The 20,595-nt window shown below is 36.7% G+C and overlaps 1 protein-coding gene across 1 annotated transcript; it reads right to left on the reverse strand.

Annotated features, from left to right (window-relative positions):
* Positions 1-5,458: 5,458 nt before the first annotated feature.
* On the reverse strand, positions 5,459-17,507 carry exd1 (exonuclease 3'-5' domain containing 1). The gene is made up of 11 exons (XM_052144969.1): positions 17,372-17,507; positions 17,212-17,280; positions 17,049-17,082; positions 16,896-16,954; positions 16,728-16,798; positions 16,520-16,606; positions 14,674-14,778; positions 14,523-14,603; positions 14,252-14,395; positions 7,326-7,498; positions 5,459-5,669 (listed from the first exon to the last, which is right to left on the reverse strand). Exons 1-11 carry the CDS (start codon positions 17,505-17,507, stop codon positions 5,459-5,461), a joined length of 1,170 nt encoding a protein of 389 aa, XP_052000929.1.
* Positions 17,508-20,595: the final 3,088 nt, after the last annotated feature.

The following is a 20,595-nucleotide window of genomic DNA, read 5'->3' on the forward strand; positions in this document are numbered from 1 at the left end:
GGAAGGAGATATAATAGAAAACTTAAATATTGATCTGTTTCTCACCCACACCTATCATCTTGCTTCTGAAGATATGGATTCAACTACTGGAGTTGTATGGATTACTTTTATTCTGCCTTTATATGTTTTTTGGACCTTCAAAGTTCTGGCCACCATTCACTTGCATTATTTGACCTACAGATATTCAGATATTGTTTCCTGCAGAAGAAATTCATACACATCTGGAATGGAATGAGTGTGAGTAAATGATGAGAGAAGTTTCATTTTTGGGTTAACTATCCCTTTAAGCACCTCAACTGCCCCACAAACAACCAAGAGTTTCAGCCCAGCGCCTGGATTTTTTTATACAAAGATCAATCGAAAGGTGGTTATAGAACATAATTCTGTTTCTCTCTGGCTTCCATATGTGGCTGAGCTGCAGGCTGCAAAGCTCTGGACCTTTTCATGAGGATGACAAGGTGATCTAGCCAAGCTGTGGGTTGTGCTAAGGGGTTTGACAGTGGCAGTTCAATGGCATCTGTTGCTCAAATTCTTCAAAAGGTTCCTAGATGATTCTGTGTCTCCAAACAGACAGGCTTTTTGTCCCAGCGGTTGCAGGCTCGCTGCAAGTTAATGGAAGAAAACGTGGCAAGGATTGGGCAACCTTTTTGACATGGAATGCCATTTGTAATTTCCTTGTTAATCAACATGCTTATGCACACATGTATTCATGCATGTATGCATAACCAAACTGGTGTGTTTCAAAAGTCCATCTGTGAAAATGCTTCTATTTTGTTTATATTTTTAATACAGTTTATTTTTCATTACTTATTATAGTATCAGTTGAATGGTTTGAATTCATACGTTTTATAGAACAAAGAACATGAATTTGATAGATTTAGAGATATTAAATTTATAATTGAATATCTCCTCTTTGAGCTTTAAATAAAGCATGCGCTTGAGCAGACATGGACTCAAGTTTGTGCATAACCTGATGACCCCTATATTATTCCAACATGTTCCACACAGCTTCTTTTGTGCTTCAAGAAAATCTGACCTTTTGTACAAAATGAGTAAACACTGATGTGTTTATTTGAGTAGAGACCTAGAAATTGTGTGGAATCTTAATTAAATTTGTCATAAAGTTTCTTTGTTTAAAATGTCCCAAAATACTGAAATGTTTTAGATTTTCAATCAGACCCTGACATTTCAACCATACTCTGTTTGTGTGTGTGTATGTGTGTGTGTGTGTGTGTGTGTGTGTGTGTGTGTGTGTGTGTGTTAAGGGGAGTGTGATATTCCTAGTTCAATTCAAGTTAAGCTCTATCAGCTCAATAAAGAAATTGAATGTCACCCAAAATCTATTGGTGTTCATAAAACAGTTTTAATTGATAGAAGAGACATCGAACAAGTAACACTGTATAATACTTAGGAATTAATTTAGACTTTAGCAAGAAATCAACCAGTCAGGTTGAACGTACATGTTCACAGATTGACCAGTGCATGTATTACCTATGCAGATTTAGCCACCATGTCATTTCATCTGAAATACACACTAATCGTGGATCCCACCGGAAATTTCATTGAAGTCATATGTCCATTTGTACATTCTGGTCCACTGAATGGTCTGGTAGATTAATTGACCACAGTGTGTTAGCTTCTCTGCCCAGGTCAGATATTATTCTCTGACTGTCTCAGTTTCTTCAGGTAAAAAATTTCCATCAAAACTGGGCCAAGTTATTTATGGTGTTCCACAGGGGTTGGTGTTGGGGCCACTTTTATTCATAATTTACGTTCTCCCTCTTGGATATATTCTCCTACAACATGGAATTTACTGATGCTGATGATGCCAAACTATATATATATATATATATATATATATATATATATATATATATATATATATATATATATATATACAAAACCAAACACCACCCTTCCCCCCTCAGACCTTACGAACTGTCCACAGGGGGCTGTTCCAGAAAGCAAGTTTAGCTTATCTTGACACAAACCGTGAACTCTAGGTTGCTTAAACCAAGTTTTGCTTGTTTGCAGTTCTAGGTTCCAGAATACCAGTTTTTGGTTAGTTTAAACAACCCTGAGTTTGAAACTCACAGTTTAGGCAAGTTCACAGTGAACTCAGAAAGGCATTCTGAGCAGAGCACTAAATCTATGGGTCACCATGGAAACAGACACTAAGAACAAATGCGCACCATATTTCAGTGATGCAGAACTTTTGATGTTTTAATGACTGCAGATGAGCATTATAAAGTCATCTTCATTCGTAATAGCGAAAGGTGCTGCACTGGTTTAGGACTGAGTTTGCTTGACCAAAAGCTGCTGAATCAATGAGCGAGTTTTTAAAATCATAAAACTATAGTTTTGCTGTATTTTTGAAAGCCTAATTCAACATATTAGACCTCTCTTGCCCACCTACATTAATGTTTAATAGGTTGACTGTTATGTCATTAACTTCATAAAAGGTAATAACATTCATATTCTATTAATATTACAATAATAGTCTGTATAGGTTTACTATATGTATTTATTTATTTAAAGTACCAGTTTAACATCTGAGATTCTTTAAACTAAGCATCATATTATCTTCCATTTCCCACTGTTGCTTTGTTTCATTGCACTGCATTTGTAGGATTGTAGGATTTCCCAGCTGTCATAATTTTCCATAAATTTCATGTAATGCTTTTCAGTAAGTGAAACATGATTATTCATGCGCATTCTAAGATGAAGATGAAACTCATCTCTTCCTGTTTAGGAAGCTGTAAAAGGTCCATGTGACGAGGAGGAGGTGTGGCCGGCCCGAGAGGATTCACACCTGGCGCTAAGTTGCCATCAGCAGGAGAGAGATAAGAGGAGGAGGCTGTGCATCAGAAAGATATATATTTTTATTGAATCACTTGACCACCAGCTAAAGGAGGGCATTGTAGGTTACTGTAAATGACTGCATGTCTCATTTATATTTTCAGATAATAAAGAGTACATTGAATAAAGACTGGAAATGTGTTCATTTCTTTATGTACATGAATTAGTAAGAAATCAAATATCTAAACTCTTTGCTATATCAGTGGTTCATGAGATGATCACATACTGTATCATCGCTTTTATTATCTAATTAGTCAAAAATAATGAGTGAAGTGGCAGATATTACCTGCATACTGATTCCACTGTATGAAATGTAATTTTGTAACATTCATTGACTGAAGGAACTGGAAAAAATAAATAAGATTATTGTGGGTGTGTAATTAATTATATTATATTTATAACATAGATTTGTTAATAATATTAATTCATATTAATACGGAGTATGGAGGCTTTTCCGATGTGTCATTGACAATATTACAGTATAAAAATGTTCTATTAATAAAGCTCAATTAGAAAAAAAATATTTTTAATGCAAATCTGTGGTGTGTGTGTGTGAGACTGGAAATGTCAGACAGAAGAAGATAAAGAAACTGAAGCTATATAATGCTTTAAAATGATAATATTGTGCTTAGTTTGAGCTTCCACACCCATTTACTGTAAATAAATGTATTCATTAAACAACTAACATTTTTATGTTATTTTATATAGGTTACAGTTTTATCTTTTATTATTTCATTTTTGGTTTAACTGTGTGCTTTGCTGTTTTGTGTGCATTTTAACTTGCTTATTAGATAAATTGTTGCTTTTCACTTCTTGTTATGCTGTCAAGTGCTGTGAAAGGCAAATAAAATGTATTATTATAACTCCAAGCAAGCTAGGGTGTTGTCTCTGTAGTAAGTGTAGGTAGGGTATGGGTTAAATGGCTCCTTTGATTTTATTTTCTTCTAAAACACTTTTTTTTTTTTTTAAATCACAGTACTTTCCTAAATACCTGTTTGTCACTATGAACAGCAATTCATTTTTCCTCTTCCATGAGATCATTGTGTGTAATGTCTGAAAGTTGATTTTAAAGCCATTTGATCTAATATTTAATATTATTTTAAATGTTGTATGAATATCCTGGAAATTATTAAATTTATTTTGAAACAAAATACTTATTTGTCATTTTCAATTTTGTTTAAGGTGATTGTGAAAGGATAGTGTTTGGGGTAAAAAGCCCCTGTTGCAGGGGCTTAAGGCCCCTATTAAACACCTTGTTTTTCTTTAGTGTTTCTTTGTTTTGATTTTGTTTTTCTTTAGTGGGGTGAACAGGACTCGAACCAGCGTCTATTGCGTGGGAGGCGGGTGCGCTAACAAGGAGGCTAAAGGCTCTAGCATCAGTCACTAGTGCACCTCTTGAGGTCAGGAGAGTGAGGTTTACACACTGCATTATCTACTAGCTGGCTCCTGTTACACTCACATTAAATGATTCGGTCACAATGGAGATTAATTTGTTTATAGAATACATCTTTTGTATCAAAAGTATTTGCATAGGTTGACAAATTGTGCCCTATAACTATTGCCCCTCTATCTACAGGATATCAATCTAAACCCCCCACCCCCCTCCATCAATATGTTGCTCCATCAATATACAATAACAAGAAATGTATTTCTTAAATCTGGTGGCACTTTGTGACCAGAAAAAACTAAAGAAATTCCTTAAGGTACACATTTGGCCCCGTTTTCCCCCCTCCTTTGAGTGCACATACTTGGCCCCATAACTGCTGGTTGCATCATTTTATTTATTGTTTGTTTAAACTTTTAAAGGATCTTTCATTGTTTTATTTGTTACCAAATTAAAAAAAAAATTATTTGCTTCCAACAATGGAATTCATTAACAATACTTAATTTCGGCTATTACTCTACAAATATATATATTTATGATTTTTTGGAAATCATTCGTTTTCTAAAAAAAACAACCAAAATACACAATGACTTAGCATTTTCTTGAAATAGCTTTATTATTATCTGGAAATTGATACCATTCAGAACCAGAAATAACTATTATTAAAGCATTAACAAAACAAAAAAAATGTTTTTGACTGCATTTACTGCAAGTAGAAATAAAGCAAGGTCTTATTGTTCGTGTTTGGAACATAACTTCAGTATGAAATTGTTAAGACACTGCTATTCCCCTTGATGAATTGCATACTTATGTAAATTCGATCAAGAACATAAGGGAAGACTTTATATTCGATTTTATTTTCTTATACATATTTGCAACTGTGTAATATTCCTAGTTACATGACCAAAGCTTTTTAACTTATCATTTAGTCATTTTAATGTGTGACATTATTTAAAGGCTGGATGAGGAAAAAAAAAGTTAAGATAATTTTGAAAGTTATATGACAACAAGTATATAGTGCATTAAATTAATGGAAATTTGCCAAAAAAAGTGCCTAGAACATGTTGCAAAAACCCAGAAAATGGCTATATTTCTTTTCATCTTGAACCACTTGTGAACCATGCAGTCTAATAAACCTTAAATCAACAGCATGTCTAATAGCGTAAATGAACATTCACCCCCCATGAAAGAAGGGCCTTTTGTGATGGCATCTCTTCATTCAGGCCTTGCGGTGTCTGAAGAGGGCTCAGGACAGGCAGACTTTGTGATGTGTGGGTCGGAGTGCAGAGAGGGCCTGAAGCTGGAGCGTTCCAGAAAACCATCGTTGGTAACAGAATAGCAATGAGATGCCCACTCCAGTCGTTCCTTCCTCACTGCATTCAATTCTTGTACTTCTTTGGGGAGCTCAATTCCAGTCTGCTTAAAGAATTCAATGGAAATTAATATAGTCAAGATCATATGGCTGTGATAATCTGTATTGTGCTATGGAAAGACAACAAATATTAGATATTTATTTACAATTCTCAAGCGCAAGTCATACCTTTCATTTCTATACCTCAGTATTCTTCTTCTTAATGCATTAATATTCATAAATACGCAATCATTACATCAAAAAACAGATGCCAGCCAAAATAGCTAAACATAATGCAGCAATCATTAGTGTAAAAGGTTTCCAGAAAGACAAAGAAGGTAGTCCTTAAGGTTATAAGAAGTCAAATGATCTATGTGGAATAGCAGAATTGACCTCCAGTATAACATGGTTTACAACTGTTGGCATTAATATTCCCATGTTTCCCCATATTTAGTTCGTCTTAACCTGCCAAGTTTCAGATCTCTGTCCTTTCTTGGACATTGACAGCAGAATGTCCTACTCACTAGTCCTACACTGCCTACTCCCTTATCCAAATATGGTATATTGCGGTTTTATTTTTAATTAGCTTTTTTTCCACTTGGATATTGTGGGTTACTGTGTGAAAAGCTAGAAAAAGTCTAATTGTATAGGTTTTAATTTTACGCAAATATTCAGAAAGAGGGTGTTGACTTTCTTTACCCAACATGTCCTAACAAACAACAAATGTTACTTCAATTAACTACGATATAGCATAAATATACACAGATGAGCCAAAATATTACGACCACTCACAGGTGAAGTGATTAACATTGATCATCTCCTAATAAGGCCATATGTTAAGGCCTGGGTAGATTAGATGGTAAGCGAGAAATCAGCTCTCGTAGTCAACGTGTTGAATGCAGGAGAAATGGGCAGGAGTAAAGACCTGAGCGACTTTGACAAGGGCCAAATTGTTGTGGCCAGATGACTGGGTCAGAGCATCTCTGAAACGGCCAGGCTTGTTGGGTGCTCCCGGTCAGCAGTGGTGAGTTCCTACTGACAGTGGTCGAAGGAAGAACAAACCACAAACCGGTGACAAGGTGTTGAGCGCCAAAGGCTCATCGATGCGCGAGGGTAACGAAGGCTATCCTGTCTGGTCCAAACCGACAAACTGTGGCACAAGTCACAGACAATTTGAATGATGTTATGGGAGGAATGTTTCACAACACACAGTGGATCGCACCCTGCTGCACATGGGGCTGCATAAACAGACTGGTGAGAGTGCCCATGATGACCCCTGTCCACTGTCGAAAGCACCTACAATGGGCAAACAAGCGTCAGAATTGGACCTTGCAGCAGTGGAAGTATGTAGCCTGGTCCGACGAGTCCTGTTTTCTTTTATATCTTGTGGACGGCCATGTATGTTTTCAGTTTACCTGGGGAAGTGATGGCACCAGGATGCACTGTGGGAAGACAACAAGCCGGTAGAGGGAGTGTGATGCTCTGGACAATGTTCTGCTGGGAAATCCTGGGTCCGGCCATTCATAATTTATGTCAATTTGACATGTGCCACCTACCTAAACATCATTGTAGACCAGGAGCACCCTTTTGTGGAAATGGTATTCCCTAATGGCAGTTGCCTCCTTCAGCAGGATATTAAAACTTTGGTTTTAATCATAATCTATATCCCTCTGGTTAACTAAACCCCAGAAATAATTTTTAAAGTGTCTCACCTTGCCAATATGCAGCGTATGAACAGATTTGTTGTGGCTGGTGTCCATGTAAGAATCTACCAAGATGGTGTAGTCTGACATAAGGGCATCCAATAAAACTAGACGCAGAGGGAGCAGGTGAAGGACTGATACAGCCATGACCTTCAACAGGGCAGGTGGACAAGGACGCATATACCACACCTCTGGCGTCTCCTGCCAAGAAAAGGAACAATCTAATGTATTTCAGCGTGGAATTGGTTATACAAAGTATAAGGTTCAAATTGTCAGGAAGGATACAAGATGACAGCCTTACAATACAAATCAATTCTTATAGCATACTTGACCAAGTGCTTTCCAGTTAAAATATAAAAAAATACATTAAGCATATGAAGCTGTGCCTCAAAAGCCAAACTAAAACTAGTCTTAAAATGAGATTTAAACGTCTTAACTGCAGATATTTTATATAAAGAGGGAGTTTGTTCAAGAGTTGGGTAACAACAGCAGTTTATTATTAAAACTATCATTACAGTTACATTTCTTTGAAAATCCAAGTAGTTAATGAAGAAAAACACATTTATTTTTACCTGGGTCTTCATTGGTCCACTTATGAAATTTATGGGGCTAAAGTCATATACATTCTAGGGTTAAAGGTGCTGTAAGCGATTTTAACAATTCTAGAATTTCTACAAGCTCGTTGGATTAGCCATGCCCCCTTTTTCCATAACCCGCACATCCAAATATACCAAATGAGCTTTATTGAGATGACACAAGCAGAAACGGTTGTTAAAAACAACAGCAACATAATAGCGCCCTCAACTGACAACTGTTATGAGCAACATGGCATTAAAATGGCATTATGCCTCAATAATTTGCTGCAACAATTGATTTAGACTGGCAGAAAGGATTAATATCCATGACTTGCTTTTTTGTTTGCTGTTCATGGGGTCTAGAGCTGTCAGAGAGACTGGTGAGATATCTCATGACACTTATTTCATTAATATCTTTCAGGGAGTATACCTTTCTATGAAAGAAAAAAAAAAAAAACTCTTGCAGCACCTTTAACAAAAATAGAATATTTGTTTATCACATTTCAGGGCTTGGTTGAAGAGAACACCAATATTTTGGAAGTGAATGGCAGTTCATCTTTTCAATGTCAAAGTGTTAATTCAAATCAAAGTTTGATCTCTTGAAATTTAAATTATTTAACATAGTTACATGTACCATAACCTTAACTTGACATTATTTATGTTATTGCCATTTTAATAGATTTTTAAAGGCACCTTTAAATGAAACCAGGTCTGTATACCTCAGAGTCATGGGGTGGCGTGCACACGGTTTGTCTATAGCCTAATATGGTTTATTTCTAGGCATCTCATTGAGGTTGGAATTTGAGTTTATTCATTTAAAAAAAAAAAAAAAAAAGTGTTTGAGCACTCCAAATAAACTCAGACACCTCTAAAATAAGAGACCATACCGTTTGTACGTGTAGTGTAGTTTATATTACAGCTTTTTAAATGTAAATGTTTAAATTTTTGTCTTGAAACTGCATATACACTCACCGACCACTTTATTACGTACACCTGAACACCTACTTATTCATGTGATTATCTAATCAGCCAATTGTGTGGCAGCAGTGCAGTGCATAAAAATCATGCAGATATGGGTGAGCTTCAGTTAATGTTCATATCAACCATCAGAATGGGGAAAAAATATGATCTCAGTGATTTCAACCATGGCATGATTGTTGTTGCCAGATGGGCTGGTTTGAGTATTTCTGTAGCTGCTGATCTCCTGGGATTTTCACAAACAACGGTCTCTAGAATTTACTCAGAATGGTGCAAAAAAACAAAATACATCCAGTAAGTGGCAGTTGATGAGAGAGAGAGAGAGAGAGAGAGAGAGAGAGAGAGAGAGAGCTCAGAGAATGGCTAGACTGGTTCGAACTGACAAAGTGTATGTTAACTCAGATAACCGCTCTGTACAATTGTGTTGAGAAGAGATAGTTTGAGATGGGGGCTGGCGCTGTTTTGGTGGCACGAGCGGGACCTACACAATCCAAGGCAGGTGGTTTTAATGTTCTGGCTGATCCATGTGTATATTACATAAATAAACATAAGAATTGTGACCCAATGCTTAGGGGGATCAAGCTTTGCAGCCCCTAAACTTTCCAAAGTTGTGTAGCCCTGTCCTTTATTCGATTTTCCAAAGAGGTCATGAAGCTATATCTTGGCAACGATTTGGTGTATTAAAAATAAAACTTGATATGTCATTACAAGCATTCTGGCACAACGCCACCTACTGGTCAAGAGATATGTTTTCTTTTTGTAACTTCTGAATAGTTTAGCCTAAACTCATGAGACTAGACTCTTTACACTCTTTGGGCCATGCAGAGTCAAATGATACCCAATTTGCCATGGACAACCATACTTCCTGTCTGCCATTTTGAATGGAAATTGAAAACCTAATTTTTCGAACTGCTACGTCATATTTGCCTGAAATTTGTTGTCTATCATCTATGTACACTCACGACAAAAGGTTATTAAACGTATCAACAAATTTGATGGCAAGAAGCCATAAAGGATCCAAGGCTGTATCTTGGCATATTGACATTAAAGAGGCCTTATTACCATAATTTCCGGACAATTGAGCGCACCTGAATATAAGCCGCACCCACCGAATTTAAAAAAAATATATTATTTTGAACATAAATAAGCCACACATGTAGCCGCAGATGCCTACCGGTACATTGAAACAAATGAACTTTACACAGGCTTTAACGAAACAGGGCTTGTAACAAAAATAAATAGGCTTTAACGAAACACGGCTCGTAACAAAAATAAATAGGCTTTAACGAAACACGGCTCGTAACAAAAATAAATAGGCTTTAACGAAACACGGTGTGGCAGCGGGTGCATGGTTAAGCGCCCGTCCGGGACAGAAAAGCGGTAAGGGCGCTTACACCTGAGCTAAATTATTCCCTGCTGAAAACTGTCAAGGACACGTGAAGCAGGGCACTTGACGTTCCAGTTAAGGCTTTTAATGGCCACAGCAATGTTTACAATCAATTTTATACAGTTTCTCAATTCTTGGTCCTCTATGCGCCAACACTAGACTGATGTGTGTCACTCACTCTCTCTCTCTCTCTCTCTCTCTCTCTCTCTCTCTCTCTCTCTCTCTCTCTCTCTCTCTCTCTCTCTCTCTCTCTCTCTCTCTCTCTCTCTCGGCTCTGTGGCTGCTGCCTTTTTATGCCGCTCTCCCCATGCTTACTGAAATTAGACACAGGTGTTAGACATAATTTATGTGTAAGCGCCCTTACCGCTTTTCTCTCCCAGACGGGTGCTTGACCACGCCCCCGCTGCCACACATGGCTTGTAACAAAAAAATTAAATTTGCAGTAAACGGTAGTCTACCAAGAAAGTCATTGGTCACTATCTTCCTCCTCCTGTGCACTGAAACCACTGAAGTCATCTCCTTCGGTGACGGAGTTGAATAGCCTCAGCTTTAGTTGTCTTTTTGCAATGAGTCAATTCCTCACGCTGCTGTTTCCAACATCTTATCATCGACTCATTAAGACCAAGCTCCCGTGCAGCAGCTCGATTTCCTTTTCCAACAGCCAGATCAATCGCCTTCAACTTGAAAGCTGCATCAAATGCATTTCTCCGTGTGTTTGCCATGATGAGGGTGACAAAATGACTACCGTAATCAGAATGATGGGAAGTTTGAGCGCGCTCGATTTAATCTAAACAGTAAACAAAAAAGTTGTTTGACCATAACCCGTTCGGCAATTTCATTGGTCTAATGAATGCTTCACGCCACAAGTTTTTTTATAAAATTTTAAAGCGGGAAAAATCCATATATTAGCCGCGTCATTGTTTAAGCCGCGAGGTTCCAAGTGTGGGAAAAATGTTGCGGCTTATAGTCCGGAAATTACGGTAGGCTTTTTGGAATTTTACCTTTCCTTGAGTGTGTAATATAGCTGTTTGTGCATGTAAGTTACACAGTCACACACCAAAGGGAGTAACTCTCTCCCACAGAAAACACTGCACCTGAACTGCCTGAAACACATAGTTTGCAGTCCAGCCATTACTTCTATGACATACTGTAGCTATGTCACTATGTAACACATCTGTGTAGTGCCCGCCTCAGAATGTGCTGCTCAGGAAGCCTCGGCAGCTGAAACTCTGTTATGGTAAGGGCCGTTATATTTCCAAAACACGCTCTTAAGCAGTTGACCAATCACAACAGACTGGGCCAGCTGACCTATCAGAGCAGACTGGGCTTTTCGGAAAGCATGGCTTTAAAGAGACAGAGTGTTTCAGACAGAAGGTAAAAAGAGGTGCTGCAGCAATGTACAATATGACAAAAATAATGTGTTTTTTTTTTTAAAGCATGTAAACCTGTACTAGTAGACCCCTCAAATTATGAAACTGTAAATGAGCATAATATGGGCTTTTTAAACTTTGAATGTCTTTGTCACCACACCCTTACCACACCATATAGATTTGGTGACCGTGCCACCTATAGGTCAAAAGTTATAATGAATTGTATTGTGATATAGAGGGTATAGAGATCTGAAAGTACATGCCAAGTTTGGTTACAATTTTTCTTTTAGCAGTTAAGACTGAACCTGTGATTTCCTTCTTATTAATGTTCGGATTGCTTGTGGTATACTGTTTAGTTTTTGAAATTTACATTAAATACATATTTACATCACTGTATCTTTTATATTGTTCTGGCATTAAAAAAAGCAGCAGGTTTCAGTAGTTTGTTTGGACTATACTAATAATATAAAGACACAGGACAGGTGTTACTCAATCGCACAAGAAATACAGATTCTGTAATGCATAAAAAAAAATGGGAACACAAAATGGTTATGACAAATTAGGTAAATGCCTTCAACTGTTCAAAATATATTAATCTCATTCGCATACATTGACAGGTGAATGCTGGAAGGTGTGGGGTTAAACTGGAATCAATTTGTAGAACAGCAGCCAGCTGCTTACTTTAAAGGGGTCGAATTGGTTTTACATTTTATTCATTTTGGTCTTGGTGTGAACATCCCATGTGTCTGCAATTCGTTTAGCATTTTCTCAAATTTTATATGAATAGGTCTTGTAATATAAGGTAAACAAAGTTAGAGAATTGAAACAGATCATATTCTAAAAAGGAAAATCGTTGATAGTTTGACCTATAATTCATGGAGGTCCAGTATTTAAAGCCCTTGATTCTTGTTTGTACTTACCTTTCTGCAAATTGTGTGTACAGTATCTGTTGTTTGACTTAAGTATTTGTAATAAGACCACGTAAACAATGCTGTAAAGTTCAAGTATTCCAATTACAAATGTCTAAAAGGGGTCATGATGTAATCTTTTTATTAATTTTATCATCTTCCCTAAGGTCCACGGATAAAGTTAGTAAAGTTTCTTTGCACCAAAACAGTCATAATTTAGTAATACATGATATTTTTCCTCCCTGTCTCTGGCCCTCTGTGTGAAATGCTTGGTTTTGGCCTAAGGGCCTCCTTAAAACTTTATGTAAACGCCCACTGTTATGACTGGCTAGCATCGTGCAGCCCCTCAAATACAGTCCAAAGCAGGATGAACAAGACGGGCACACACATACTGAACATTATGATCGTGCAAAGAGGCACACATCACTGGAAACACATAAAAACTTTTAAAGATGTCCACCTAGTGCATGCTTACATACACCAACAATTAATAATAGCACAGATGGGTGCAAAGACACCTCCAGGACATATTTGTGCTCCAAACAACAAGATGCAGCAGCTGAGTGAAACAGGATCTCCTTTTCAGAATTGTAACTTCACACCATGTCTTTTAAAAATGCAAGATACATAGCAATGGTCAAAGAAGTCTATATACAATAATATTTTAAAATAGTCCAGATGGGTTCCATTTTGGGGTTCAGGAATAGTTAGTAGGCCACACCAGGCCTGTTCGTCCTGCTCTCTCTCTCCGTTTCAAACTAAGCCCCCAGTGGGCGGGGTCAAGGATGCAATGACATAAAGTTGCCGTAAATGTTGTTGCTGTAGAGGTGGTCATGAATTAATGGGCCCCTTCATGACATAGGGAAGTCACGGAAGTAGAAAAATAGGTGCGTTTCTGCTTGATTTCATTAAATGCTTTTATTGCATTGGGTATTAAGTTTTGAGTTCTGAAATTTACAGCATTTTTATATAGTAGAAAGCCCTCTTATATGTCAAAATATCAAGGCAAAATTTATTCTTCATGGCGTGACCCTTTTAAACGGATAATGGTATGGGAGTATATCTTTTTCATATGCAGTGTGTAGCTTTCCTCTCAACATTCTCAAACTGTTTATAATGAAATGTGATTATAATAAGCCTCTTTTTTATTGTAAACCTCTGTTAATGTGCCAATGAAGATTAAATATTTGATATCTTAATTTAATATTGTTGACAAAAGACTAAGTTTGTAAAGGTGCACTCAATAAATTTTTGTTGACATCGTCTTGGACTTACATTGACACTTAGTGGCAGCATCTTTCAAATGCAATACATTTCAGTTACTGATGTCATTGTAGAAATTCACTAGTCACAGCTAGCCATGATTAATTAAATCCCTGAGTGAAAGTGTTCAATAATAAGGGCGGTTACTGAGATTAAGCGAGTAGTATTCGGCTGGTCATGTGATCCTAACATGGCAGCCCCATGACTGGTTCCTCTCCATGGAGAACAAAACTGATTTTATAAGGTTACTGATATGACTGAAGTCTTCATCTCATGCGAGTAGTCATGATTTTTGATGTATGTTTCAAAATTACAATTAATTTCTGCTGAAGTAAAACTTTTTAAAATGAGGAATAAATTACAGAGTGTACTTATAAATTCACATTAAAAAGGTTTTATATTGACACGTAACATTAATTTAGTCCTGTTCTGCATCTCCCCCATTTTGCTGCTGAATTGCGCTTCTTTCTGACCTTAGTTTGCTGTTCTTTGGTCCAGAAAGGAAAGAGGTCAATCATGGGAACTTTTAGGTGAAGTCGGACCAGTTCTTGCAGAGTGCAGACCCTGTCTGGTAGGAAGCCTCCAGTGTCATTGTAGAAAAGCATGATATCAGCTACCTATAGCACAAAACATTTTCACCAACAAAATGTGAATGCTGTTGAGCGATTGTTGAGAAAAAATAAAACAGCAGCAATACCACTCATGATTTGTGCGTGTGTGTTTAAAGTTTGAGAAGAGACGTACCTGTGTGTCAAACACATTAGTAAGGTTCACTCCAAACTGTGCTTTTAAGCATCTGGCAACACAGCGGCTGTCATGAATGACCTAAATATGTAGAAACTTCAGTAAGCACTTTATTCCTCAGACACTTTTGTATGAATCAAGAGTATTTTACCTTCAGCATGTGGGGATTTTCCAGAATCATGGACAGCCCATTCTTAAAAGCTCTTCCACCAAGCAAAAGGACATCAAAGAGGTACACTGTGTTCTTAGTGGCAACCTGCATCAAAACAATCGTCATGTAAAAAATGTTTCCCGAAAGAATCTTGCCATTCCTTATACCGTTATCCTCTTAAAACTTTAAAGCTAAAGAGTGTAATTTGTGTCACTAGCTCCACCGCATGGAAATTTTTCTTCCAAAAAGCCTGTGATAAAAAATGAAATAAAATAAAAAACAGATAGTCACACCCCAACTCATGCCACTGGTTGAGTCAATGTTGTTGTGTTGGAATGGATGTTTTGCAAAACAAACGAGGATTTTTCAGTGTCGGCCCTACCTAATAAGAACCATATGCGGCTGCATAGGGCCCTGTGACCACCAGAAGGCCAACTACCATGGGTTCAGTGTAGACAAATAATTATTTGCTCATACTGTAAATTGCACTGGCCACATAGCCCAGCTATAAATAACAATAGTCTCAACAAATGACAAAAAAGTATATAATCGTTAAAGAAAGGGCATAAAGACACATGCAAATTTGACTTTTTGAATATCTAAGAATTGGCATGGCGACATTAGTACGGCAGTTGTCTATCAGTGCGGGCGACCTGGGTTCAAGTCAACCTTTTGCCAATTTCACTCTTCTACCCATATGCTTGGCATTTAAAGGCAGAAGGCCATTACATGACAAATCAGGCACATTTTCTCTCACTGCCAGCATTGTATTAAAGGTCCGTCAAAATACTTACACTACATGCAATGAGTAAGTCTGCTGGTTTCAAAGCGTTTTGAATGTTTCCCTTATCATGTAGCCTATAGTTAAGTGCCGTTTTCACAACTGCCACATCTATTTATGGCAGTTTTTCAGCATTAGCATAAATACAAATTTAATATTCCATGTTCTTAAGTGTCAACCCTTCTACATATAGTGGAAATTATCAGGGTTTGCTTTAAGCTAAGCTAAAATGCTATTTCTAGCCATTTTACATGCACGTTACCAGGCACGATCATATTTTCTATCAAGAAAATTCACGTTGGATCATAATATCTTTTTATCTAGTAAGACTTTGATTGTATTCTTGATAATCATTTTTGCATAGTTTTACAGGAAAACAATCTAAAAGTCCTTAAAACAAGATAAATTTCATGCATCTTGTTTTAGAAACAACACTGCATAAGATATTTAGTTTTTTCAGAGAATGTGTTTTTTGTCATGCTGTACTTGCTCAACTTACTGTAGAGTTTTTATAGTCAAAACAAGTGAAAAAATCTACCAGTGCTGAAGAAGTAATCCAAAGTATTTAGAATATGTTACTGACCTTGAGTAATCTAACGGAATATGTTACAAATGACATTTTACAGCATTAATTCTGTAATCTGTAGTGGAATACATTTCAAAAGTAACCCTCCCAACCCTGGCATCATACTTTCGGGATTGTGCATTTCAATTCAGAGTTTTTACATAGTGTGTCACTAATTAATTGTAAATCAACCATCTGTTTTTCATATCTGAATATTCATGCTTAAAAGCCATATGCTGACAATTTTAATTTACTCAATAAATATATGATAAATATTGGCAGCAGATACATCTGTGCATCCCTAGGTCATTTTGTGCATTCTCTGCACTTGTGTTCTTGAGTATTGTAATTTAACTTTGTCAGTGGATGATGTTCAGTGAAAATTTTGAGTTGAGTTTCTTAGCCCTAATTGACAGTATAAAAATGATCTTTACATTATTATATTCCGCCATGAACAACATGTTTATTTTAGTTTATGGCCCTTCAAATGTTCCACTAACCTGTAACCAACAAAGCCTCTCTTGTTCAATGACTCCAAATACATCAGCTCCGATTCCAATCACATCTTGTTCTTGGATGTGCATAACCTGAAAGACAAATGTAGTTATTAAAGCGTGTAATTTCTGCACCAATACATCACCAAAACAATTCTAAAAAAGAATCAGTTTTCCAATATATTCCAGAAAACTTCAGGATCACTTAACTCACCGCTGGGCCAAACTTCTCATGAAGCTCATCGATCACTATATAGTTGATGCAGTCCTCATGTTCATAATCATCTGGAAAAAGTGAACATGATGTCAAATTCCCCAATTGAAATAAATAGATTAATATAAAAAGCAATGCCAAATTAACATATAACATGATCACACTTACCCAACATTAACCTGTTCCCGGACTGAATATTTGACTTGTTCTCTTCGTCAGCACTGAACCTACAAGAGAGTTTGACAAGAAATGCTCATGACCCGGATTTAATCAAACAGAAGCACTCAATCAAACAGATTACATTTGTAAAAAGACACTCACGGGTTGTCTTGATTAGCGGAAATGGGAAATTCCACTTTAAGAAAATAAAAGGAAGAAACGAAATATTCGTTTAGGCTGCATCAACAACTGTAGGCGCTTTAAACATTATCCAGTTTGTACCGTAGTTCGGTCGGATTACAGAAACAATATGCTATTACTTTACCTTTAACAATTTCTTGTCCGAAAAAGAGTTTGACACCTCGAAATTTTCTCCCGCTTTTTACTTCTGACACTTCAGGGGAAAACATAAAACATTACGAACTATAATACACCCGGGGACATATACTGCACATTTGAACGGACTAGTGTTTATTTGGCCTTACCGTTCTCTAAAATGACTGTCTTGTTTAAATTGATGCGCTGTATAACGCCAAAGACTTGTGTATCTAACAGCGTTATTTTAACGCGTTTCCTCTTAAAATCGTCCAAAAATCTGCATTCCTCTGAAGATGATGCCATGAGCACACAGATGAAAATTAAACAGATATCGACAGAAGTTCATATATTTTCGGGATATCACGCCAAAATATACGTCAGTGTTACTTGGCTAACAGTTTAACTCTCAAATCAGGCGCTTTGATTCGTAATGACGCTTGCAGCTGTACGTTTGACATCGTATGTAGGCTAGGTGCATCTCTGAATTTTAATTTTTTATTTATTTTTATGTCGGGTCATTTTTTTCGAAATATTAGGATTTAGGATTAGAATAGAATAGCATTTAATATCAAAACAATATTATTTTAAACAATTTACAATCGCTGGAATATGCCATATCGGCCCAACAAAATGTTTAAAATTAAAAATAAATCGAACTATTAAAATATAAAAACAATGAACACAAATGTGCATTAAAAAAATATCACATCATTTAAAATAAAAATAAACATAGGCCTAAGCTGCGTCCGAATATCAATACTTCCATACTACATAGTATGGCAAAAACACTATGCCAATTGAGTAGTATGACCGAATCCACAATATTCATAAAACTGGATGACCTACTATTTCCGAGTCATTCTATGAAACGGGTGCCATTTGGGTCCGCAACGTTTAATGAGATGCATTTAAGGCACAAAAAAATGTCCCAAAGTGTGTTTCCAAAGCTTAAAGTTATTAATTCAAGTGTTCTTGTCAACATGATATATGATTAAAAAAATACTATTCTTAAAGAGTAACATACTAATTTTAATAATTTTTCATTAGTAGCTATATAGCCAAATTCACATGTCCGTGTTGACCAACATGACATTTTCATCTAAAATATCACCTTATAAGTTTTATATTTTTTTCAAACATTTATTATTTTCAGGGTTATATGTGTGTCCCTGATTACATAAGATATATTTATTCAAAATAAACCTTATTTTTTGTAAATATTTTATGATTTGTGTGCATCCCTCAATTTGACTTACCACCCCTCACACTAACTTGTTTTATCTATAAATAATGTACTGTTGCTTTAAATGACAGCACAAAGTGGAATTTACATCATTTGAGCCTTGTAGCCACCAAGAACAAAAGCAGGCAAGTAGCCTACTGACATTCTTTTACTTTGTTTATTTGTTGCTTTTTCATGTTAGGCAGGGTCCCTCAAGCTCAAACCAACCACCCTGTCATGCAATATAGATAGGGAAAACTGTTTTTTATTAAATTTTTTATATTATTAATGCAAATAAAATTATATTTCAGATTGAATGCATTTATCCTATGTTGTGATGGGGTGGTTCTGCTTCCCGTTTGAATGTGAGGATGTGTGAAATCAAGGATTCTAATATATGCTAATCAATTTATTTTCTGTTAACTTAACCCTGTTTGGTTCACTCACTCACTCATCACTCACAATATCTTTCAGTCACTCATCACTCACAATATCTTTCAGTCACTCATCACTCACTATATCTTTCACTCACTCACTCACTCACTATATCTTTCACGCACTCACTCACTCACTATATCTTTCAATCACTCACACACTATCTCTTTCAGTCACTCATCACTCACTATAACTTTCAGTCACTCATCACTCACTATATATTTCAATCACTCACTCACTCACTATCTCTTTCAGTCACTCATCACTCACTATATCTTTCAATCACTCACTCACTCACTATCTCTTTCAGTCACTCATCACTCACTATATCTTTCAGTCACTCATCACTCACTATATCTTTCACTCACTCACTCACTCACTATATCTTTCACTCACTCACTCACTATATCTTTCAATCACTCACACACTATCTCTTTCAGTCACTCATCACTCACCTATATGTAGACCAACTGGACCTCAGTATCAACTGTGGGGCGTGGCTTGGGAGGCACTTAAGGCAGTTCTTAGGGGTCTGATCATACAGTAAGTCAAGTCAATTTTATTTGTATAGCGCCTTTCACAACACACATCGTTTCAAAGCAGCTTTACAGAATATCAGCATTAACAGATGATAAAACTGTAATGTCTATAAAGTCAATTAATCATCGTGTAATTTAGATAAAATACGATTTTTAATAGTGTTTAAAAATAATTAAATGATAATTGTAGTAATAACCCCAGTGAGCAAGCTGTAGGCGACTGTGGCAAGGAACACAAAACTCCATAAGATGTAGATTAATGGAGAAAAATAACCTTGGGAGAAACCAGACTCACTGTGGGGGCCAGTTCCCTCTGGCTAACATTATGAATGTAATGTAAATATTAATTATGTATAGGAAAAATCATGGTTTAAAATTATTAAACTAAGTGTTAAGGGTCAGTGATTAAACATCGATTGAGTTTGAACTGTAAGATTAATGACCAAAGTCTTTGAAGTCCATCTTGATTAATTGCAGAAGTTCACATAGATGCAATTGTCCTTGTTAATTGGCTGATGAAGGCTTTTGTTGGCAATAGTTAGTCTAAGCATTCCATTTCAAGATCGTAGTCCATCAATAGACAGAGGTGATGCAGGTTGGAGTTGGCATCATTTCATCCTCTGAAGTCCGTCATAATAGATTGAAGTGATGTTTGGCTGGCACCGGCTGCATTTAGTCATCATCATTCTGCGACATGTAGCAGTAGAGTCCAACATGAAGCAGGAATGGTGCTGGATCCAGCCGGTTCTGGTGACCTCAGGATAGGAGTCCCGAGGTTGATACAGTATGCCTCATTCATCCAAAAAAGCACGGGAACTCGTGGAGTTGGAGGGGAATATTAAATGTGCCAATGCAGAGCTGAAACGTCGAATGTCATCTGATTGACCTGATTGAAATACAGATATAATACTATTTTGTCACGAAAGTTGGAATTTTGGGTTTTCAGGGCAAGATAGTCATATTTTGAATTGGGGGACAAAGCAGGGAAGCTTTTGGCTAGATATATGAAGTAGAGAGAGTCTTTTTCTACCATTCCCTCAGTGAAATCTGCTGGTGGTGAAATATTTTCCTCAGCCATTGATATTAATAATGCTTTTAAAGAATTCTATCTTGATCTCTATAGTTCCACTCCTTTGTCTACTGATGCATTCGAAACATTGTGGGACCATTAGAACTCCCTAAATCAGTGGTTCTC

The sequence above is a fragment of the Xyrauchen texanus genome, chromosome 16, assembly GCF_025860055.1.
Source record: "Xyrauchen texanus isolate HMW12.3.18 chromosome 16, RBS_HiC_50CHRs, whole genome shotgun sequence".
In the NCBI taxonomy this organism is placed as follows: domain Eukaryota; kingdom Metazoa; phylum Chordata; class Actinopteri; order Cypriniformes; family Catostomidae; genus Xyrauchen; species Xyrauchen texanus.

Excerpts from the sequence above, each read along its gene's own strand:
- exd1 (XM_052144969.1), bottom strand. The coding sequence starts at position 17,507 with ATGGCATCATCTTCAGAGGAATGCAGATTTTTGGACGATTTTAAGAGG. Across the intron at positions 17,083-17,211 it reads CGGACAAGAAATTGTTAAAG|TGGAATTTCCCATTTCCGCT; the intron begins GTAAAGTAATAG and ends ATTTTCTTAAAG. Across the intron at positions 14,396-14,522 it reads CTAATGTGTTTGACACACAG|GTAGCTGATATCATGCTTTT; the intron begins GTACGTCTCTTC and ends TTTGTGCTATAG.